Source organism: Lepidothrix coronata, unplaced genomic scaffold (assembly GCF_001604755.1).
Source record: "Lepidothrix coronata isolate B3197 unplaced genomic scaffold, Lepidothrix_coronata-1.0 Scaffold31, whole genome shotgun sequence".
In the NCBI taxonomy this organism is placed as follows: Eukaryota; Metazoa; Chordata; class Aves; order Passeriformes; family Pipridae; genus Lepidothrix; species Lepidothrix coronata.
Genome location: NW_016690211.1, coordinates 2,343,983 through 2,368,395, shown reverse-complemented (window position 1 = coordinate 2,368,395; position 24,413 = coordinate 2,343,983). Strand labels below are relative to the sequence as shown.

Sequence of the window (24,413 nt, the reverse complement as noted above, 5' to 3'; positions counted from 1 at the left end):
TATTAATAGCTTTATCTTCCATTCCTAAAAAAAATGTGGAAGTGGATTTTTTTTTTCTACTGAGAAACAGTAATGCTTCAAACTGAACTTTAAACATATTTAATGTTTATACATTTCTAAACCAAATTATCTAGATCTATCTTAATCCACACCCATGATTATAATGTTCCCTGCCCCTTGCTTCAAGTCAGATTATTGAGGCAGTACAACGATCTAAGGTAAGGTGAGTGTTATAAAGCAAAATGCTTATAGCTTATCGCTAGGAATTTAGTTGAAGTCACCTTAAAATTATGAAGGTTATAATAAATATAATGTAATATAACACTAAGTGATACTACCTATAGTATTTATTGTCACAGTGTTAATTGCTAACAACAGTTGCTTCTCATCATTGGTAAGGCAGGGTCTGCAGGGGTCTCTGCATACTCTAAGGGAGGAAAGAATAAGTTTTCAGTACTGACCACTCTACATTTCCATCCTTAGTGTGCTTTCCACAACAATGTAGCTGTTTTATACATTAATTTCTTCAGCTCAGTTCACTCCATCTGGCCTGTTTGTTCTTCAGTACTTGTGGGCTTTATGTCTCAGCAGCACTCAGTGGTATAACATGTAGTTTATGGGTTCAGCACTTGCTAATCAAACCTTGCCCGCATCCTCTCTACAAAGCAGAAAAGAAATGGGGATGGAATATTGCTCTTCATTTGAGAGTATCTCCACCTGTGTTGCAATAATTGGCAAGAAACCAACTGTCAGTCACTACTGAGCTCACTACTGAGCTATTATTATTAGCCCTAATAAAAGATTTATTAGCCCTATTAATAGAATAAATTTTATTATTCCTATTAGTAAGCCCTGCTTAATTTCTATTTGGCTGCTTCCATGCTCATGGAGGAATTGATGGACATGGTGCATACCACATACTTGCTTCCAAACAACCTTACAGGACTTTATTAGAACTGAGAATTCAACACCCAATCCTGAAGCAGGAGGTCAGCAAATTGTCTATCATTTGGAATAGTAAAGGACATCGCAGATATGAGGGCTTGGTCCCAACCAGCAAAGAATACAAGATTTGTTTCCCTAACAATATAAGGAAGATAAACACATTCTACCTTATAAAAAAACTTCAGGCCCAGTATGATGTCTGTTTGTTTTCTGCATTGTATCTTCCAAGACTATTGAATGAAAGTTCAGATTTTCCTCATTCTTTCCACTGACATCTACAGCATAAAACCCCAAGGTCAGCAGTTCTTTTTCTCACACCCAGCCAGAAGCACAAAGCTTATCTGTGCAGAAGACAGTGTCAGGCCACAGAACTAAGCAATATCAATCTCACTGCTATGAACTCTTGAGGGCACACCCAGTTTTTAAACATTTATTTCCCCGTAAACACACATAACATTTACATTGAAGGAAATCAAACCCAAGCAAACTGCTATCGAAGTAAACCACCCCGTGCATAAGCTATTCTCTCACCAAGGCAAGGGGGTAAGGAAACAGTTTAACCTGAATGCCTGCAGATACCTCAGTGATGAGGGTGTAGCTATTGCCAGTTATATAGCTATTGCTAAAGCTTCATGGCTTTCCTGTAGCTACATTGACTTAAATGGCTGAAGTTCTGGGCTCTAACTTTCAGCAAAAGCTGATAAACTGGCAAGTTCTACAGAAGTAAGTTTGAAAGCAGAGTGATGTAATCAAGAGCAGCTGGGCAAAAGGAGCTCCGTACACACATGCCCTTAGACAGAGCACACCATTCTCTAAGGCAAATACCAGATAAAGCACATGAGAAAAAAACCTGCTAGCTCAGCGTTTTTATAAATAGGGAAGTACCTTCCCCCCTCACTGTGGTTACCACTGTGTTCAGAAAATAATGACTCTTTGGCCCATCCCCCTCCCCTGACTGTACCACTACCTCCAGCTGACTGGGGTGACCGAAAAACCACATAACATGATATTTGAAGTCATTATATTAAAAATACTTTGTCATTATGCACCATAAATGCTTTCCACTTGGAATTAGTTAATGGAGAAATATTTTGGCTCTTTTTGCTAAAGGCGTTTTCTTTGCTTGCAAGGTTGTTCAGAAAAAGCTCCCTGAACTTTGAACCGTATCTGCAAAGTGAGATAAACAAGAGCCATATAAATACCACAGCCCTTTTCCCCACACTGTTTTCTTCTGCAGCAGAGCCAGCTGGAGCTGCCAAGAAGGGGGAGGAGGGAAAGGGTAAGTGTGCTGGGTTTGCTGTGAAAGACCTTCATGACTTAAGATTTGGCAGTGTGTCTGCTTGTTTCTTTGGCTGAAAAGGCTGACTGTGGAAATTTCCATTGGAAACAAACTATAGAGTTGAAATGTGAAGAGAAGTACAATGCAGAACAGCTCTCCTGTGGTTCACAGGGTGAGACAGCTGTTGCTGGGCACTGTATGCCACTGCTGCAGGAGGCTACTGTAAAGGCATAGAAGGATCTCAAAATGTCCTAAGAGTTCTATATGTGTAGAATGTATGTAAAGGCAGGAGGTTTTCCTCATATGTGGAAAGAGTGAAAAAAGGGCTCTGTTGGTATCTATTGGACCACAGTTTAGTCTTTAAAGTACTGTACCTGAAATGCTTTTGGTAGAACTGCAGAAGAGAAACATTAGGAACAGCTGGATTTCACAAATGCAGCAGCCGGCTCTTGTTTTAAAAGATCAATTATTAAAATGTTTTAATTTTCTTAGAATATGACAAGATTGATGAAACACATGTTATTTATCAGACCTTGTTGTTTCCAAACTATTCTGTGTTCGCTATGAGACTTTGATGTAAGTGGTGAAGTTATACAATTCCACAACCTGGGACATGTTGGAGAGCAACTTTATAATTTTATGTTTTTCTCGAAAATGAGTATTTTCTGAACGTTTTAAGCCAAAATTGTGATGTTCATGGAGTAAAAGGAAAAGGTAATTACAGAATTTCTCATGTGCTTTGGTTTTCATAAACATTAAAAGGACTAAGTGTGGATAGGAGATTTTGTAAGATCTGAGGAATCCTGAAACTCAATCTTCATTTCCTGTTTTTGCAAAATTGTTTCTAGTGCCTGTCTTTTTAAGAGATTTTTCACAATGGGATCCAAATTCTCCAGAAAGACTTGAAAAAATCTTGAAATCTTTTTTTATTATTTTCTGCCAGGTTCTGTAGTACTCACTGGGTACTGAAATACAGTGTTGGTACATGTACTTTTAAGTCAGTGGAATTACCCTGGAATCTGAAGTGAACTTGTCTAGATTCTTACTACTGTAAACTGGCTGAGCACAGTTGATTTCAAAAAACAAGAAACAGGCCACTTTAAAATCACTGAAGTGGTAAAAACAGTTAAGAAGAATTTACAAAGAGGAAGAAATAACTCAGTGTGATTAGTAGTATTAAGAGAAAATCCAGTTATTCTGAAAGGTTATTTTCAGCTGTTCAGATGCAATAACAATCAGCAGCGAGAAAAAACAACAAAAAACCCCAAACAAGCAAAAACACCTGCATATTTGCTATAGTGGAACTCCACTGCAAAATCAAAGACATTGAGCAGTAAACAAAGTAGCTCAACTTTATTCGTGAAGGTTTGACTTTTTCTTTTCTGGACTGAATGGAGCCAAAATGCTCCTGTGTTTTTTTATGGGAACTTTAGGTATTGATCTCACTTTTATTTTCTCTCTTCTCAGGGAAAGCCCAGCCATGTGGGCAGGGCTGGGGCTAGTTCTGGCTCTCTGCCTCCTCCCAGGAGGAGGGACTGAAGTCCAGAACTGCCAGGAGCCCCCAGAATGGCATATTGGGGAGGAGAACCCAATGCTGAACTCCAGAGGCACAGTGACGGTGGTGGCTCTCCTCCAGGCTAGTTGATTATTGTGCCTGCTGCAGGCTTCCAGGTAAGCATAAGTGTCTTCCGAGTTTTTGTTACCCAGCTGAGGATACTATGTGTGCCCTACTACAATGCACTCAATGAACTCTGGCTGCCTCAAATGCCACCACTACAGCTGGAATATGTGACCTAGTAACCAGTTTCACTCTCAGCAGGAGGGTTCTGACTTCAAATCTTCTCCAAATTATATTTACAACCTATTAGTGTGATCCACTTGACATTAATGAAACCCAAACCACACAAAAACCCAAGAGAAACAGGTTCCTCAAGATTAAGGTTCAGTTAGGAACAGATGATTAAGACAGCAAAGACGCTGAAGCCAAGAAACATCACAATTCTCTAACATGGCTAGATCACATGAAACAGAGATCTGTGACCACTCATTTCTCACACAAGATCTGTAGGGGAAAAGACAAATCAAAACATGATTTTAATGTGCTTTTCCAGCCTGTGTTCAGAAGTCCTCTCTATATATATATCATTTGCAAATGACAACAAGCTGGGGGGGGAGTGTTGATCTGCTGGAAGGCAGGAGGGCTCTGCAGAGGGACCTGGACAAGCTGAAAAAATGGTCTGATTCTGACGGGATGAGGTTCAACAAGGCCAAGTGCCGGGTCCTGCACTTTGGCCACCACAACCCAACGCAGCGCTACAGGCTGGGGACAGAGTGGCTGGAGAGCAGCCAGGTAGAAAGGGAGCTGGGAGTTTGGATTGACAGGAAGCTGAACATGAACCAGCAGTGTGCCCAGGTGGCCAAGAAGGCCAATGGTATCCTGGCCTGGATCAGGAACAGTGTGGCCAGCAGGAGCAGGGAAGTGATTCTTGCCCTGTACTCAGCACTGGAGAGGCCACACCTGGAGTGCTGTGTCCAGCTCTGGGCCCCTCAGTTCAGGAAGGATATTGAGGTGCTGGAGCAGGTCCAGAGAAGAGCAACAAGGCTGGTGAAGGGACTTGAGCACAAGTCCTGTGAGGAGAGGCTGAGGGAGCTGGGGCTGTTCAGCCTGGAAAAGAGGAGGCTCAGAGGAGACCTCATCACTCTCTACAACTGCCTGAAAGGAGGTTGTAGCCAGGTGGGGGTTGGTCTCTTCTCCCAGGCAACCAGCTGTAGGACAAGCTCTGCCAGGGGAGGTTTAGGTTAGATATTAGAAAGAATTTCTTTACAGAGAGGGTAATCAGGCATTGGAATGGGCTGCCCAGGAAGTGGTGGATTCTCCGTCCCTGGAGGTTTTTAAGATGCGACTGGATGTGGTACTTAGTGCCATGGTCTAGTAACCACAGTGGTGTTGTATCAAGGGTTGGACTTGATGATCTTGGGGGTCCTTTCCAACCCAGCTGATTCTATTATTCTATGATATATAAAAATCCAGAAGATAAGGTAAAGACTGGCCTTTCAAAAATGAGATGAAACATTCAAAGAAGTCAACTGTGCTGTGTTTTCTTACAGGACTGGGACATTGGGGCTGTGATTTCTAGAACCCACTCTTTGCAAATAATTAGCTATCATGACAGTAACAGTAGCGAGAAAATAATTATGAGGTGACCCAAACAGGAATTGTATAAAGCCTTTATCTTGGATTCATTCAGTGATCATGAAATCAGTTTGGTGTAAGAATTAATAATACTGGTTTCAGACTTGGATTTTAGTCACAGTAAGGACATCTTAGTTTGCCCCTCTTGGCTGCATAACTTCATAGTACAATAGGCTTTGCAAGTTTACTAAGAATTGGATTTGAAAAAGTACTGGTAAATCTCTAGCTCCATCAAAGTCAAAAGTGGGCTTTGCAGTTGGCTTTCAAGGTATTTAGGTTTGATTCTCACATTTCAGAAAAATTTAAAAGAATTTTCCACATTCTAGATTATTTCCTGCAACTGAAAAATAAAAGTTTTCTAGAGCAGATCAATAGGAAGGATACAAACCAAAAGGAAGAAACCCCACATCAAGCAAGGAATCGGCTTTCTGAACTATTATCAGAGATAGACTTTTGTGATGAAAAGCCAGAGGAAAGACTAACAGCTGCCAGACAGGTTGTGCAGCATTTCTATAGCACTGATTTTGCCCCCGCTGCTGTAATAGCCCTTTTCTGGCTGTTACAGAAAATAGCTATGTCAAGATGAGTGGGAGAGCTGTCGACTTTTTACTGCAGGTTCGCTTTCTTGATATTTCGTTTTTCTGCTGTATTTATGGTGTGCGTTCTTTAACCAACTGTATGATCAAAACCTCAGCATTCGAATAAAGGCATCAAATAAACTGTGTTGGACCATGGAGACTATGAAAGAGCTGACATAAAAGTAACACTGAATTCAGTCTGAAAACAGATGTCTGATTTACTGCATTCTACTTACAAGGACAGGACTCATGGCATATGAGCTGTTGCAAAGTCTGGTTTAGTGACAGTATAGTTGATAGTCATGGAAAATGGCGAGAATGTTTTAATAGTGTTAGACTGTTGCCATTAAAACTGGGATAAAATAACTTCCACTGTAATAAAAGCAAGATGGAGCATATTCACTTTTGTGGCAAATCTTATGATTCTCTAATGATTTATGGTCTTGCTTCTCTACATTCCCACTAGATTGGAGGACCTGCGAGTAAAGTTAGAGAATGAAGGACTGGTCAACATCTCGTATGTGGTTGTCAACCATCAGGGAGCTCAGTCCCGGAGGAAATTTCACCTACTGAAAGGAAGTGTTTCAGACTATATTACTGTCTACCAGCAAGAAGAACAACAGGATGATGTCTGGACTACCTTAAATGGAAACAAGGATGACTTTCTCATCTATGACAGGTGTGTGTTTACAGAGAAACACAGGAAAATATTTGTATATATTTAGAGTAATGCTTTGTAAATCTGTATTATTTCATTTATGTGCAAATAACAAAGACATCGTTATCAACTTCTTAGCTGAAGTTTACTGGAAAAAAAAAGTCTGCTTTTGCATAAGTAATTTTGGAATAAATAATTTTTTCTTTATAATTACTGTATATTTAGATTAATGTAACTGAGTGTAGAATTTGATAACTTTTTTCTTGTTTTACACTATTTTTATTTTCAGACAACTTCATTACACCCATGCATGTCAAAGTAGAATCAAAGAGGAAAGCTATCCAAGTTCTAGTGGAAACGTTTTGACCAGAGTTGTTGAAAATGTAGACATATGGAAAAATTAGTCTTCCGTTGAAACTTAAAACTTCATCAGAAAATAACTTTTTGATACAGGATTCTGGCACTTGTATATTTTGGCAGAGCCAGTAGTAACTGCAACTGAAATCTATCCAAGTTATGTTACTGTAATGAGCATTCCAAGTGGGTTTACCTGTTGACGGACATGCACTGCAGACATGTAAGGAGCTAAGGCTAGAGGCCCACACATAGGTGGGTATTAAATAAGAGGCCCTTGTGTACAGGTTCTGTATTTAGTCAGCTCCTTCAAACTGACCAGTAGCGTAGTCAAGTGCATATCAGAACACTCAAGTAGAGACTTGGAGCGAATAGGCAGCATAAAAATCCCCTTATGTACAGTAAACCTGTAATGGAGATGCACCGCAATACACTTTCCAATCAAAATACATGTGAGGTTGCTTAAAAACTTGTTGTAAGGATGCAAAAACTGCTGTGCAAGCAGCCCTATTCATTAGCCAGATAACCTGTAATGAGTGTACCTTTGCTAGTCTAAGGGCTCCTAACACAGAAGCTTCTGCCAGTACAGCTAGAAATCTCTCTTTACGCTGCTGGCTGATGCAGTTGAGCAGGCAACCATTGTAAACTCCTTGAACAGGAACACTGTCCATGGGACTATACAGTTTGGGTGGATTGATGCGAATAAAGTGAGACGTGATGAGAAGAGAGATTTAATTTCAGGTACATGTAACCACAAAGTTCCTTCTCTCCTTAGATGTGGCCGTCTGGTGTATCATCTGGGACTGCCCTATTCCTTCCTGCATTTCCAATATGTAGAAGAAGCTGTTAAGATTGCATACTGTGGAAACAAGTGTGGAAACTGCTCTTACACGGTATTTTCTTGTCTCATCTGTGTATACTAGGACAGGAAACTGGATCTGACTAGTACTTAAAAAAAATTATTTCAGTGTGATTAATCCACAAAAACATGATTTAGAATTTACACATTTCATGTGTCTTGACAGAGAGGTTTTAAATATTTTTCCAAATTAATTAGATCTAATTTATAATAGACTGATTATCAGAATACTTGCCTGTGATAGAAATAATTGTCAGAAACCTAAATGTAATCTTGGAGGCTAATTCTGTTTGTGGATTTATATACAGCTAGTGAGCAATTAGCTACTCTAGTTTTGGGGGATGGGTAAGGACATAAACGGATGGTATTTTTTTTAAACCTGGGAATCAAATCCAAGCTGGTTTGAGGTAATATTCATTTTAGTTTGCATTTAAACATAGTAATTTTAAAAAGTGATAATACAAGATGACAAATTATTGTTACCGCTATAAAAGAAGGGTAGCTTTGTTTTATGTATAATTAAAGATCAGAACTACTCTAAAAATTATCAAGAAATGTACATACATAGTCATGAAAGTTCACTAAGAATAATAATTTTTGATCCCATAATGCAGTTTTCCATCTAAATGTAGGCCACAGGCAGGTCAGATGTGGGATCTAGGAAAAAAATACTTCTTGTTAGCAATTACTGGAACTATAATTGCTAAAAGCTTGTATTAAAAGCCCTGGTGGTGTTTCAATGAAAGGTTATTTTTTATACATTCATACATTCTTCAACAAGGTGGCACAAATAATTTAAAACTGGATTTCAGGTTCTGCAAAAATGTTAAGATAATCAATATTTTACAACTAGTTAAATACTCTGCCTTGTATTTAATGTAAGCCTCTGTTTTTCAGGAACCTGACATTGATGATGTATGTGAAAACATCACCAGAAAAGCTGATAAGCTAGAAGAGAGAGAACCCAAACCAACCAGTCAACACCCACATCACCACAACCTGCACAGACATGGGCACCACCACCGCCACCACCACCGCCACGGCAGTCATCGTCCCAAAAATGAGAATGGCCAAACTTCCTCTGAAACTGAGAGGCATCATCCTCACAGCAGCTGGCATCACAGAGTGTTTGGCCATCACAGACATGATCACTTAGGTAGTCAGGAACAGGTAGACACTGCTCCTCCAGGAGAAAGCGTGAAAATTACACAAGAGAAAAAGCTATGAAAAAAAGGGAAAAACAGGTGTAAGAACCAGTTGACTTGAAATTGGCAGACAGCATCAGACTTGACTTCTAGTAGCTGATGCTGTCATTGTCGACACCTTCTGTTTGAAGAGTTAGGAAATTCTGTCACTTGACAGTGTCACGGAGCACTTCCAAATTCTTGCAGGTGACACAGCGAGCTGGCAGCAGAGGACATCACTGAGTCCTGACAGTGACGTCTGCTCTCTGCTGCCTGACAGTCACCAGCAGCAGGAGAAAGTGAAACCAGTGACACCTGACAGTGACAGGAAAACGCGAGAAACTGAGCCTGAAAAACAAACTAAGCACCTTCAAAATGCAAGGGAATCCTGCTAACTAAATTCATATGGTTGCGAGAGTGGAAAAATGAACAGATTAGGTGTTTTTATTGCCTCAGATTAAAAATTACACTGACAGGTGTGTGGAGTTAAAATATTGCAAAGAAGTAGACTTTTAGAGAAGTCTTCTTAGAATTACAGAATACCTGACAAATTCCATCACTGAGAAGCATCATAATTTAATGGAATTTAATTGACCCCTAGTTTGTTTTTCGGGTGCACTGGGAAGGTGTCTGCATTCTTGATTAATCTGTCTTTCTTGCTTTTCTTCTAACATTCTGCTTGCATTTTTGAGGACAGGAGCATAAACTATGACCTAGGGGCTCCTGTCTGATGTTTTGCAATAAAGAACAGAAGATAACCAAGACAGATAGTTTAATCACTTTTTATTCAAAAGTTCAGTTAGTTTTTTTCCTAACCTGGGGATACAAACTATGTACACAAAAAACTTACTCCTAAGCAATGTGACAAAATAACTTTTTGTTGAAAATGTAATATACAAACAGTAACTGAATTATTTTAAAGTAACAGATTTATATGCTTAACTTTTTTGGCTTAGATACAATAAAAGGGTCCATTAATACATAATCCTACTAAATCAGTAAGATCATGCCTAAAGAGAGAAGCAGTGTTAACAGCTCTTCATGCAGAATCAGTGTCAGAATCAATAAGAGGGAGGGATAAAATGAGTTTAATCTTAGTATAATGTTTATCTTTGTTTATAACTGTGCTGAATTTGATAAATCTGTATCAATTAGTAAGATAACATACCACTGAAACTTGTATAATTTCTCTGTCTGTAGCTTAGCATTTCTAATGTTGGATTAACTGAATGGAAGTAAAACCAGTTGTTTGAAGGATTTCTGGATGAAGAAAATATTTATGAAAGGAAAACTGCTATGAAAGCATACACCATAATTAATGATGGTTTGATAGGGAAATTATTACTCCTACAAAACCTGAGTCTTTTTATTGTGAATGCTGATTAGCAAGAGTGTAGCCCTGCATATACACAGAGTGCATGCCTTTGGAATATTTGACAAGAGTGTTTTCAATAAAAAAATACTATCTTCACATATTGTTTTGACTTTGAGATACACAGTTTGAAATACACTATCTGTATTTTGCATTGTATGCACTACTGAAATACTTCATGTCATTTACTCAAAATCGCTTCCGTTTTAAGTGCAAGTCTGGGCCTTTATGAAGACGTTGTTCTAAGTCTCTTATGGTGTTTCGGAGAAATTCAATTTCCTTGTTTTTCTCCTCCTGGAGATGCTGCAGCTTCTGTAAAAATGCAAGAAAGGCTTCATTGTTAAACATCACACAGAATTATATAACAATACAATTTGCTATTGCAAATGAGAGATTTTCTAATTAGAATATTTTTCCTCATTAGTTTGTATCACAAAATGACCAAGATTACTTCCTCAGAATCCTATTTTTGTGACATCCCAAAATCTCAAGCCTACAAAAAAAATAATGCCCATACACAGTTTATATCAGTGTCATTTATGTCATCTATCTTAAGTTTCCAGGTTAGTCATTCTGGTGGTTAGAAAACCACCTCACATGTGGTCTTTTGTTGTTGAACCCCAAAGGTATCAATATGCAAAAAGACATGACAGCTGGACTTGGTGATCTTAAAAGTCTGTCCTACGTTAAATTATTCTATGACTCCATGAATTCAGTTGTCTAGGTGTGGGAGGGATATGTGGGAGAGAACACACAGACACAGACAAAACCCAGGGAAGTCCTGTTTCAAACAGGCTGTAACATGGACTATTAAACACATACCCTTCGATAGATACTTTGTGGCAAGACAGAAGCATCTGAAAATGACTTGGTGGTTTTATCCTGAGCTCTTGCTAATTTAGCATTGAACTGAAAGAATCAGGCAAAGATAAAACAATAAGAACCATCAGGAAAAAAAGGTAGAGTAAATAATTCAAATATAGTTTTCACTTTTTTTTTAGTTGCATTTTTTACCTGAGACTAGTAATAACAGGTTTATCTACTAATTAATCCTAGGCAAATGTAGCTATGTAGGTTTATTTAAAAGAAAGAACGCCATTACAAGTTATGTTTCTTTTTTAAAAAAGCCTTAAAATATTTCAAAAGGTATGTAGTACAAATATGATCAAAAAGACGTAGATGTAAAAAACATTACTGAAAAAAAAAAATAAATTGAAGGCTCCTGAGCCACATGTCTACAGGAGGGGAAAATGCAGAGGATGCTAAAGACCTCTGAAACCGTCATCCTTCCCTCATGTTCCAAGAGTAACTCAGCATGAACACTTCCACACTTTATTTCTTTTTTTGATATGTGAAAGATTTGAAGTATTTCCTTAATTATTTCTGTAACGAGAGTGGTTTAAAACCTGAGCAATTAAATACATGTTGAATACTTTGACTTAAATCTCTGCAGGATTCTAATTTTTAATTGGAATTTTATTACGAAAGTAAATGGTAATACATATTCCCATCATTTAGAAATTTAAAACAAGAAATTTAAGCAGAAAATGCTGTTTAATTTTTTTTATGCCTCAAAAGCCTAGAAAAGTTTCAAAGTAGTTTAATTTAAAACAAGAACAGAGCAAACTTCAGTCTCCCTATACAGTAGGTAGAACTTGATTCCTGAGCAGAAGTGAGTCAGATTCCATTGAGGAAGGGAGCTTATGCCACTGATCTTTGTAAAGACAATAATTTTTTAAGTTTTCTAGATTCCATCATATTATGTTGTTAAGTACTAATTAATGTTTTTCACTAGAGTCTCTTCGAAGTTTACCCAATGCCCAATTCATCTTTAAGTCAGCCTTGTAATCCATACCTCTATCTGCAGTTTAATTATTTCATTTTGCTTCTCTTCATTTTGAATTTTCAGCTGTCTCGTTAGCTCTAGTATTTCCAGTTCTTTTTTCTCTCTCTCTTCTCTATACTCCATTTCTTTTACTTCAACTACCAACAAAGTAACACCAGATATTATGATTATCGAAGATTCTTTGATGGAAAAATAACATAATTTCCTAAATATTAAAACTTTCTTGAATATCAGGTGAGCGTTTCATTGGAAAACATCTTCATTCAAGTAAAAACCATATCAAACTGATTGAAAACCACTCTGTCCCATCCCAGTAAGATGGTGTCTCTTTAAAAAAATCATCATATTTTACAAAAACTTTTCTAGTTGTTTTCAGCTATGTGGATGACCAAAAATCCTACTCTTCAAGGTTATGCCTCTAATGGAAAAAATTAATATTGAAATAAGCTTTTTCTCATTGCAATATTATTTATTTGTTAAAATAATGTCCTACTCTCCTGAACACAGATAGAACACTCTAACAGCAGTCTAGCTTACAGTTCAAAGCAAGTTTCCAGTCTACACTTTACCCAGGATTTCAGTCCTTCAGATTTTTAGGTCCAAGTTCCCAGCATTTGTTCTAACTGTTTGGGAATTTCTGCTCATCCTGTGTTGCTGTACTATTGCCTTATTGTCACTGTCTACTCTTTAGCAAAGATAAAATTCAGATAAACGCCGTCCACTTCTAGTGTTCATATGTTTCCCCTAAAAAGTGGAACTTTTAGAGGAAATGTAGCTCCTACAGGTTATACATGTTTTACCCCATCCAATAGCATTCAGTCTTCAGAGAACTTACATTTTTTCCTTATATCGCAATTCAACTGTGTTATTTCTAATTTATGGTCGTCCTCTTTGTTTTTAATTTCTGTCATGAGTTTCTCAATCTGATCTTTATATTCCTGTGAACGTAAAATGTTTTATAAAAACTCTGCAGATTCTGCAAAGCACAACAATTAGGCAAAAATTATATGCTCTATAATATATGCTCTACAATTCAGTACTTGTTTGATCCTCAGTCTCGTAAATTCAACATGCCAAATTACTTCTTACACAGTCTGACTGAAGTCCACAGATGAAAAATGTAGCAGATTTCGTTGTGTTGCAGCTGTTAGCTAACATAAAATTAGAAATTGTACTTCTTAAGAGAACAGGTAAATGGAGAGTTAATATTCCTTTCCCCACTCCGGGATCTGACACAGTGCAGTTAGTTCAGGCGGTACAGTTTTACTTTTGTGGATCTTTGACTCTAAGATTTCATTAAAAAGTTGTATTTTAAGTATGAATTTTGTTAGTATTGCTTATACCAAGGATTTCACAACTTCATACTGGCAGCAGTAGAAATACCAGCAGTAGCGATGCTGGTGGCACTGATATTCAGAGTCTGAGCACGCAAATTGTATAAATATTGGTATAAATATTTAATTTTAACTCATAGTACAAACACAGGCGAAGTAAATCAGCAGTGAGATTCCTAATCCTATACAAGTAACAGATCTGCATTTTGTGCACAGAGAACTAACACAACTTATGATTAGCCCTGCTGTTTTTACCTCCTTTGCAAAAATGAGTGCCATAGATAGAAAGTAGAGAGATCATAAATGGAATTTATTATGAGACAGAGATAAGAGGTAGAGACCTATTATCTTTGTAGTATTTATTTCCAAAGAAACTAGACAAAATTCAGACCATTCTTGATTCTCTGGCAGCACAACCAAGTATCTTGAATAGAAAAACCTTATTTCCACACAAAAAATTATTTTAATACAACAGATTAGAATTTAAAGCTGAATTTAAAGCTACATAGAGTTAAAAAACCCAAATGCATCTTAGACTGAGACAGAGTTCTCAGCACCTATATGGTTTTAATCTCTCAGTTCTTTTAACACCTTCTCACATGGGTGCTGTCATGAGACCAACCCTTCTCTTTTTACACATGATAAACATTGAGAAGAGCAACAATAAAGGTGTCAACAGCAAACCTAAGAATATAAAGATATATGAACTGCTACAACAGAGATAAAATATCATTCCTCTACCTAAAGAATAAACATTTGTGACTTACCTCTTCAGAAGCCTTTAATTTATCTTCCAAGGTGTGAATGGTATCCTTCAGTCTATCATTTTCATCTACATAAATAAAAAACTAGATAACATACTAAAAAATACATTTTGACAATATCATTAGCACAAAAGCAGAATAAGGAAATTACTTTCATTTTTTGACTTGGGTGAACTTTAAGAAACTTTTTTATACGCACTATAATCATCATTTACAGAATTATATGCTCTCATTCTACATTTTTTAACAATCATAGTTTAATAATAATATTTGCCTGGTACTACTTCTTGGAAATGTCTTTAGCCTCCTGGTAAATGATGCATTCAAGAAAATCTAAATGCAAAATTCTTTGACTCAGAAAATAAAAGATTTTTATCATGGCTACAACAGTTTCAAACTGGAAGATGCAAGTCCTTAAGTACTTGTTTCCTAAAAATTAGAAAGCAGTATCTCAAAAACAGAATTTAGGAAAAATAGATGCTTTTTTAAAAATTAGTATCAGTTTGAGTATTAAAAGCAGCAATATACTTCCAGTTTTAGAGGTTTATTAATATCTATGCTAATATGCTTTGAACACATAATTGTTATAAAGTTAACTACAGCGGAACAGTAGTATAAAGATATAGCAAATATTTATGTATTTTATTTTTAAATAAAAATTAGTAATTTTCAAGTATTTATGGATAACGGCAAAACTTGAAGAACATTATACTATGGATTAATACTCTTTGGTTTAACATAGTGATAAAAACTATTCATAAATGCTTTAATAGTCTACAGACAAAAGGCTGAATGATGCTTTCTAACCTCTTGTAAAATTGCCTGTGCTATACTGAAATAAATTTAAAGCCCAAGTATTGATTAAAATAACCTCACTGAAGCAGAACTTTTTTACATGTGGATTCTAAGTAGAATAATAGCAATAGACATTTATTACTGCACAAGATTGATCTGAGATATATTTTTTTACTTTCTGGTTTTCTGGCAGTGAGTTTCTCTGTCTTGAAAAACCAGTAAATATAAACAAAAACATTAAATGCCTGCTCATTTGAAATTACAGTACAGCATATATAAGAACATATTTGCCTTTACCTTTGACATTACACTGGTTTTCAATGGTTTGTGTTAGACCACTTATCACATTCTGTAGAGTAGTGCATTCTAAAAGAAATAAAAAATGCAGATTTTTTTGAATAATTTCTTCACAAGGAAGTTTACGCTTTGTTTATAAACTCCTGTCAAATATTTGATAATAATTTTGATTAAACATTATTCTAAGTGTTCTTACTGACTGTTGAAATAACACAGATTATTATTACATTGTTACTGCTTAATTTTAGTTTTTAGTTTGATGATAGATTAACATCAATTTTATGAAGCTATACAAACAATTTCATAAAACTATTAAATTTTTGTTTCTAGCCAGAAAACAAGGATCTTATTGTTTTCTGATCAATAATAAAAGTTTTCCATATCAGTCCTCCAGCAATTTGTGTATTTAATGAAACTGTGGCTTACTTTCCTGACAGCATTTTTGCCAAGTTTTTTTTTTTAAGAAGATCAACTATATTCACTCATTGCAGTCTCTCACCCACTTTTTAGTGTATATTAACATTCATCTTATGGCTTAACATAAACTTTGAGTGATTCAGGATATGCTACTATATCCCTGTTATCTCAATTAATACAAAATAGTTACGTGCATTTATATCTATACACATGCAACCTGTTATCAGCTTGCATATTTGTGTTTCGTGATTTTATTTTTTAAGCTGTATTTTAGATAGCTGAACAGCGTGTGTACTTCCTGTAATTTACCATTTGGTTCCATTAAATACTACTTCTATCCCTTACATGTTCCTTGTAAACTTACCAGTAAAGTCGCAAAACAGTCAAAAACTGGGAAAAGTGGAGACACTAAAACTGAATTTGTTTACTCTTTAAAATTCTCTATTTCCAGAGTGCTGCTGCATTTCCTAAGTGGGTTTTAACTTCCATAACGGATAAAAGTAGGATAAATAACAGTTACACGTCTTATCAGGCTGCAGCTCCGTTGAAAACTGTGTGTCATATAATTAAAGACCACGTTACAAATAATGGAGCCAGGAAGACGAACTAAGATCTCAGCTAAGAGATTCAGTTTTCCACTCAATCTTTTTGACTGCTAGCCTGTTCTTCCATCAAGTCTGCTTTTCGTGCAGCCGAATACTTCAGCCAGATGTCTTCTCCTGTTACATGCTTCCAAAAAAAACCAGTAGAGGGAGCACGAGCAGCACAGAAACCGCCAGCTCTCACTTCGTGTATTGGATCAAAACCATTTGTGGAAAAATCCTGTTCCAAGTCGGAAGCACTAGGTTAGCATGCCCATTTGTACCAACTAGTTCTACTACAAACTTCCTCCCGTTTGAAAATGTATGGAAACAGATTCAAATGCTTGTAATTCATGCAAAAATGGAAAGACACTAGAGCAATATCTAGTCTTCAAAAGAATAAAAACTATTTGAGTGCAAGCCACTCTTCTGTTCAGTCCCAAGAATATCTGCTCACAAGAATATCTTTCTTATCTTTAAAGGACATATCTTGGCAGGCCCCACAAGTAATTACAGTTGTGACTGGAAGAAATTACTGGGAACCCACAAGTTTTGCTTGTCTACATTATAGAGAAAAAGCAAAATTTTGCTAAGTGATTGCAGCTTTGTGATCTCTGGCATATCTGTTACGGATTCTGTGTAGTTTCTTCCCTGTAAGGACTATTCCCTACGTGCATAAAGATCACACAGCCTAATGCTCATTTTCCCTGCTTAATGACTACTTTATTGCAGTTTCATCCATCTGCACTTCTAACTGATTTTTTACAGGGCAATTACATCAACCACTTTTTTCTTTAACACCTTAGAAACACTAAGTAAACAAATAGACAACTCTGAAGGTGCTAAATAGAGCCACCTTAGGTGTTTCATAGATAATAATGTGATTGCTTCCTTTTAAAAAATTACAGTAGAACATAGTTCAGAACTGTAGTGCCACAAGAGTCAATTTAGTCACCATAGTGAAGGTTTAGGAGCAGAGAACAAGGATGCCAGACTTGCATCTGCCTTCAGTGGATCTGCAATGATTTACATAAAACAAAAACTGCCATTCTGAATCTCAACTTGGTGTGGCAAAGAACATATGAAGGGAAAATAAAGTTAATTTACGACTTTTCAGAACGTGTACTTGCCAAGCTGCTTATCTTTCCCCACTTTATCTTGGGTATAAGTGTTTCACTGCCTTCTCTCTAGAGTTTTAGAAGTTTTCTTTTTTCCTTTGCTTTTCCTTCAGAATTCCCAGTCTTCTTTTACCTTAAATGGTTCTACAGAGAGACTTTTTGCACTCAAGGATATCAAGGAGCTCTCAGGTTCTCACTCGTTGGAGATTTCTTGGGATATGAAATGCTACTATTTTTCTGTTTCACATACTAACAGAGTTCTTCAAGCCAGGATAAAATTCCACCTCCTCCACCCCACTACCACTAGTAGCCACAAACCCTTCAGGATAGGTGGAACCACAGTCTTTCCTTCCACAGCACTCTTTCTTTCTGCTCCTCTGCTGTAAGAAATTTCTGTTGCCTTTGGGCCAACTCTTTAAAAGAAACTTTCAGGAACTGGCTGAATTGGTTCTGGAAAACAGTTTGGGACATAAGGCTAGGAGAAATCCTTTTTCCAAGCCACAACTGGCAATGTCACTGTATAAACGCCATTCTCACTACTACAGTCTATTAGGATAACTGTTGCCAGAGCAAGAATGAAAGTATCAATGCTGTATTTGGTCTCTTGCATCTTCTCTAGTTCTGCACAGGATCCCTCTATAACCTCATCAATATTAAAGAGGTTTTTTTTTTTAACCCACAGTGTTTTGACCTTCCAAAAGTTTTTTATGAACAATTTAACTTGAGATGTGAAACTTCTAGTACTCTGATTCTGAATACAACATATGCCATCACCCCTTTTGAAGGGTCAACATGGCAGGTGAATTTAATAAGGGTGCAAAGCACAGAATCACAGAATGTGTCAGGTTGAAAAGGACCACAGTGAGTCATCTGGTCCAACCTCTGTGCTCAAGCAAGGTCATCTCAGAGCACATGGCACAGGATTGTGTCTGGACAATTCCTGAATATCTCCACTGAGAGAGACTCCACAACCTCTCTGAGCTTAACCTAATAGAACAATCATGATAACTGTTTTAATTGCTAAATACATTCTACCCCTTTGATATCTTTATTGTATTTTACTTCCTCACCATCAAGTAACTTTCAGAATCACCTCCTGGATATCCCACATTGTTCCAAGTTTGTACTTCTCACTTGTTTTTTTTTTGATACTGCTACTAATATCTTTGCAATGTCTCTTACTCACTGATCAGAATCCTTGTCTTCCAAAAATTCTGCCTCCTGTCTATATCCATATAACTTCCATGACTACAGTATTATTGAAATTTGTTTTTTCCTGACTATCCCTCCTGCTAAAACTGGTTCATATTTCAGGCTGATTGCTCTGCTATTTTTACTTGGACTTCTGCCACTCACAATTTTTTTTCCATGGTGTGTTTCAAAAGAAGCTCCACAGGCTGTTCTCTTCAGTTGTATCAGCATAACTATCTCATAAAACAATTTCTCTCTTGTCTCATCAAAGTGAGGCACTGCTGTTTACAAAGCTCAAATCTCTCTTCTGACTTTTATCTGTTTTCAGTACATCCTACTTCCTTGTTGCAGTCAACCCAGCTGCTCTGATTTCCCAAGTTGTCTCTTTCACTTTCTCTGCTACTTTTTATTCCATAGGTTTTACAGAAAGAACAATTTCTTCTTTTTGGCCACCTCTTCCTTTCCCCTTTTACAATCTATTTTATATAAACCCACTCTTCTCTGGTTTCATCAATAATGAAGCCTCTTGTTCTGTTTCTGAGTGACTGTCCTGCACTGTCTTTTCTGCTTAATAAAGAAACAAGTGTCTCTGACTCAAACCAAAGTTCATCCAGTTCACTATTCCACTTCACAATACCCAGTACAAAATACTTCAGGAAAGAGAAAAAAAAGCTGGATAAACACTACACTTGATACATCCTCTCAACTTCCAAAACACAGAAGTAAGGGAGACCTCAGTGAGAGATACTGTCTTCATGTTTGTCAAATTTTTTTAAGTTTTTTTCCATTATTTTTTTCTAATCTTATTGGACTATTCTATAATTCCTTTATCCACAGGTTTTTGTGGAATTGATTTAACTTCATTTTGTAATGTATGGAAAAGTTCCTCCTGCTGTAGGCTTTAAATCAATCAAGTTTTATTTCCATCTAGTTTTCTTATTACATTGGACAATGAATATTCATCCTGTAGTCACTTTCTCTGTGCCATTCACAATGTTGCAGCTATGAGTCGTATCAGCTCTATTCTTTCTCTTCAGGCTAAAAAGTTTCCAGTCAACTTAAGTCTTCCTTCAGCTGTTCCAAAGTTGTGAACGAACCTTCTAGGTTCTTGGCTGCGCACAAGGCCGTCTTAAAAAAAGTATAGCTGGTGACCTTGCTGGAAGTTGATTCAGAAATGGCTGCCCCTCCTTCCCTTGGGAGCTGCTTTTAAGCTGAGGCTTTTGCCCTGGGCCTATGGTGCAGCTGTGTTGCAGCCACATGCTAGACTCTGGCCATGATCTAGGGAGTGACTTTCTGGCTTGATATCAGACCTGCCTCATCACTGGAGACCTGGTGGTGATCCCTAGGCCATATCTGGCCTTTTTTTACCATTTGTGAGCTCCATTCTGACTCAGCCTCCTGAGTCACTCCCATCACTACATACTTGTTTGGTAATGTGCACTTTTGTCTGACCATGGCAGTCCTTGCTGGGCCAGCCCTGCATGGGTACAGTGGATGTTTGGTTAAGAGCCTACATCCATGGTCCTTGTTACATGATTGGTTCCTGATTCCCTGAGTCCTCCTCCCTCACAACAGAAAACCTTACCACCTTCTCTGTTACCTCTTCTTGTTCTGGTATGTTTGTTTTCATATGTGTGGACCAGAAAGCTACATGAAAATCACAGACCTTACAGGGGCATGATGCTTGTTTCTCTTTTTCTTCCATAATCATGGTTATCACGATGTTTGCTTCTTTTAGCACTGATATTTTAAGAGAACTGTTCAGAGGACATCAAGGTCTCTTTCCTGAGAAGCTGCCACCTAAGTCCAACCACTATTTATATAAAATGCCTCCCATATGAAGTGCTACTGGTTTTCACCTCCCCTTTGTATCACCTGTCATCCCGTATCATGAGTTTTTTGGTATATCTGAATAGATTATCATGATTAGCAAACTTCACTCTCTTACTCAATAGCTTAATTTCTCAATTTCAATACTCAGTTTCTGATTATGCTAAATTATCAAAGTCCCAGTGAAGATTTAAGTGAAACCAACTGGCAATCTCATTCTGGCATGAAACTAAGTTTATTCCTATCCTGTTTCCTAAGTTTTAGCAAGTTGACGTCCCAGAGATGAAAGTCCTACAAAAAGGTGCACCTTTCAGCAACTCTACCAGCTACAAAAAAATAAACAACCACAAATCTATGCTAAGTACTAGATATTATCTCTTATTTCAAATACTCATCTGAAAACATACAGTTCTAGAATAAAACCAAAAATCTTAATTTTATAGTTTTCTCTTTAGTTCCTCCTTTATTTGGCAACATTTTAATTACACTTACAGATTTATAATTTCCACCTTTAAATGGTAAATACCATTTTATTACTTTTCATTGAACAGTTTGAATTCTTATAATATTAATGCAAACTGTTACTGTGAGAGGGATTTAATTACGTGACCTCAGATTAGTTATTGCTGCCTTTCACACAGTATCTTAGATCCTTGCTATTTTATTTTTTATTTTATATGACAGAAAATAGTGGAAATATCTCACAGAACTTCCTGAATATATGCAAAAATCATACCTTAATAAAAAAATAACTTACCTTCTTTTACTGATTCCTCCTTTGATTGGCTTAATGTTAGCAACCTGTTACATTTTTCCAGCTGATGAATCAGTAGGTTATTTGCTTCGTTAATTTCTGATATTTTCTAGAAAATTGGAAAAATACTAACATTATATTAATATGTTTTAAGTTTTAAATCTTGAGTTTTAAATTAATTTAGGAATTTCACAACACTGCAGTCACAGACCTGTATTATTTCTCACAATTCGGGAAATTCCTTTATAGAGAAGAACAATGCTAGACTTGAGAGCCTGTGCTATTGCAAGTTTACCTGCAGAACTAAGAGTGCTGACTTACATAATTAGTTATAAACTGTTTTCCTCTCAAAGTGGCTTTACAGAATTCACTTCTATGACACCAAGATATAATTGGTATTATAAGGCATAACAATAAGCTGATAATACTTAAAAGGAATTTTCACTTGAAAAGCTCTCAAAAATGCCACAAAATAATTATAGATAGCAGTTTCAACATTTTTTACCTTCCTCACTTACCTTTTCTATCTCTGAGAAGTCATCTAAAAGTTTATCAAGGTTCACCACACTGTTCTTTTTCATAGTTTCTTCATCACTGTGATTCATTTTTTTCTGAAACATATAATCTAATGATTAATATATATAAAAAAATATCTGTAGGAATTCATATATTTCTCATTCAAACTATATAAATTCTTAAGCACAATTATAAGCAGAACAAAGTACACTCCTTTTTTAAAGTTAAAACTACTTTTGCATGTGAAGCTAAACTTCAGCCAACCTAAGATCTTGCATTTCCAGGAAGTACAACGAATGTCAGAAAGCCCAAGTAAAAATTCATCAAACTGTTAGATGACATAGTTGAATTTGGAATTTTTGCTGCCACCAAAAAATTAACGTGAATACACTTTCATAGACATAATGATGCACTAGGCACATACATCGAGACCTTTTACCTGTGTAGGTGTTTTAATACTCAACTACTCAGGTTAACTTACATATTTTCTTATAAACAATGTGTGTTAAGATCCGTGACAGACATTGCAGCACATAAACCTTATTGTAGAATTAAAAAAATGGTATTTTGAAAAACACCCATATAATTCCAGATTATTATATACAATTCCTATTTTTATAAATTCTACGTAGAGAATCTTCAACATACATTTGCAAGATGGATCAGAAATACACAATATGGTTGCTTCTAAAAATATTTAAACTATCTCTGAACATCAGGCTCCATGAGACAAAAATTCCAACACCAGATAAACCATATGGTCCAAACAAAATCATCACTTCGGTGTGATAATGTGTGAATAGCCTTTTTACGAATAACAAAAAATTACAATAAGAGAGATGAAACAGAAGATAGAATGTGTTCATTATCCAGAAAGTGAATGGGTTTCCAGACAAAAATACTGGCAGCAGAGTCAGGCTGGGATAGGTAAATGCACAACACTAAACAGGAACAAAAATTACGTAACTGAATTAATTTCTCAGTCTTTCAATATTTACAAGCCTTTATGTGTATGTAACTTCCTTACCAAAGCATTAAGATACTTGTTCTGTGTGTTTCATATTCTGGTTTTTTTTCTTGTACCCACTGTTTCCTCAGTGAGACTAAAATTAGTGAGACTAAAACTAGTAAAGTTTTCTTTTTAAATCGACAGTTTTTCAGAATATAGGTAACATTAAAGAATTAATGCTTCTAAGTTAAATTAGTGGGATTTTGTTGTTTGGGTTGGGTTTTGTTGGGTTTTTTTTTATGAAGTTAGCAATCGATGAACTTCTAACTTCCTACAATGCAACGATTTGTTAAAATAGAGTTTGAAATATATATTCAGGACATTCAATTTTTTAAAACAATTACACATCTTAATATTCTATTAGCTGATAATCTAAATGTACTCTATGAATGTCAAGCCCTGATCTTTCCAATCCTTATCACGGGCAGCATCTTGCATTTGTCAGTCAGCATTTGTTTTTGTTATACTCTTAGATCTGTGTTCTACCCTCCTAATATTGACTGAGGATGGGAGTTCAGGGAGCTGCTGTTGTGTCCTGCTTTTAGTTTGTGTGTTTCCTTATTCTGTGGCATCATTTATTTTCTCAGAAGACAGGATGTGCTCAGCACTTGGCAGCATTAGGCAACAGTGCCACTGGGAACAAAACTCCTGCTGAATTGAAACAGTAAATTAAAAATAATGTATTATTAATGCTGTATTTTTCCAGCAGGAATATTCATCACTGTTATTTTTGTGCATATTACTATGCACATGTTATGTCTTCCAAAGGCATTTTTGTTTTGAACTATGATATTTATGCCATTGAGGGAAAACTAAAGATTTAAATTGTAGTTTTCACTGCCATAAAATTGACACCTTCTTTTAATCTCTCTTTAGCTTCTTGCCACCCATGCTTTTTCAGTATCCTTTTTAAATTAGTTGGTTATCCCATTTTTGAAATGTAAAGCTTCTCTTTTTTTTTTTTTTTTTTTTTCTTCGTTATGGCAGGGAAACCTATATTTTAATATATATTTTTACATATATATTTTAAAGTAGATATTATTTTTTAAATTCATACCTCAACTAAGTGTAGTTACTATTCAGTAAGAGGCGTTTCAAACATTCCCATCGTTTCCCGGATCCCCACAACCCCCCCGTGCCCTCAGAGGCACCTGAAGGAGCCCGCGCGCTCCCCCGAAGGCGGGAACACGGCCCCGCCGGCGGAGCGTACCACTGCCGGTCCTGCAGGGGGCACTAACCTCCCCCTCCCCCGGCCCCTGATGGACTCGACCGGCCCCCACCCAGCTCACTGGAACCGCCTTCCAGGTATTTGTGGAAAGGGAAAAGGCACCCCCTGAGCCTCCTCTTCTCCAGGCTGAACACCCCCAGCTCCCTCAGCCGCTCCTCACAGGACTTAGACGTGTCCTCTTTAGACAGAAACAGCTGCTAATTTACTTTATGAACCTAGGACTGGTAAATGCCTGTGGTTGGAAGGAACGACGAAAGTTCGGGGGTCCACAAAACCTCGAAGTTTTTTTAGTACGTTACACACTTGGCATG

At 36.8% G+C, this 24,413-nt stretch overlaps 2 protein-coding genes across 3 annotated transcripts; one reads left to right on the top strand and one right to left on the bottom strand.

Moving 5' to 3' along the window:
* Positions 1-1,975: 1,975 nt before the first annotated feature.
* On the top strand, positions 1,976-10,521 carry SEPP1 (selenoprotein P, plasma, 1). Its single transcript, XM_017811269.1, has 5 exons — positions 1,976-2,224; positions 3,692-3,895; positions 6,462-6,674; positions 7,783-7,900; positions 8,764-10,521. The coding sequence occupies exons 2-5, from the start codon at positions 3,705-3,707 to the stop codon at positions 9,412-9,414; spliced, it is 1,173 nt and encodes a 390-aa protein (XP_017666758.1). The 5' UTR covers positions 1,976-2,224; positions 3,692-3,704; the 3' UTR covers positions 9,415-10,521.
* Positions 9,817-24,092, bottom strand: CCDC152 (coiled-coil domain containing 152). 2 transcript variants are annotated; one of them, XM_017811270.1, is made up of 9 exons: positions 23,932-24,091; positions 21,868-21,960; positions 21,353-21,458; positions 15,459-15,527; positions 14,370-14,434; positions 13,104-13,206; positions 12,278-12,405; positions 11,245-11,331; positions 9,817-10,734 (listed from the first exon to the last, which is right to left on the bottom strand). In XM_017811270.1, the coding sequence occupies exons 2-9, from the start codon at positions 21,952-21,954 to the stop codon at positions 10,612-10,614; spliced, it is 768 nt and encodes a 255-aa protein (XP_017666759.1). In that variant the 5' UTR covers positions 21,955-21,960; positions 23,932-24,091; the 3' UTR covers positions 9,817-10,611. The 2 variants fall into 2 exon arrangements, with proteins under 2 accessions (XP_017666759.1, XP_017666760.1); XM_017811271.1 differs by lacking the exon at positions 11,245-11,331 and having other exon boundaries at positions 23,932-24,092.
* Between the last annotated feature and the right edge of the window lie 321 nt (positions 24,093-24,413).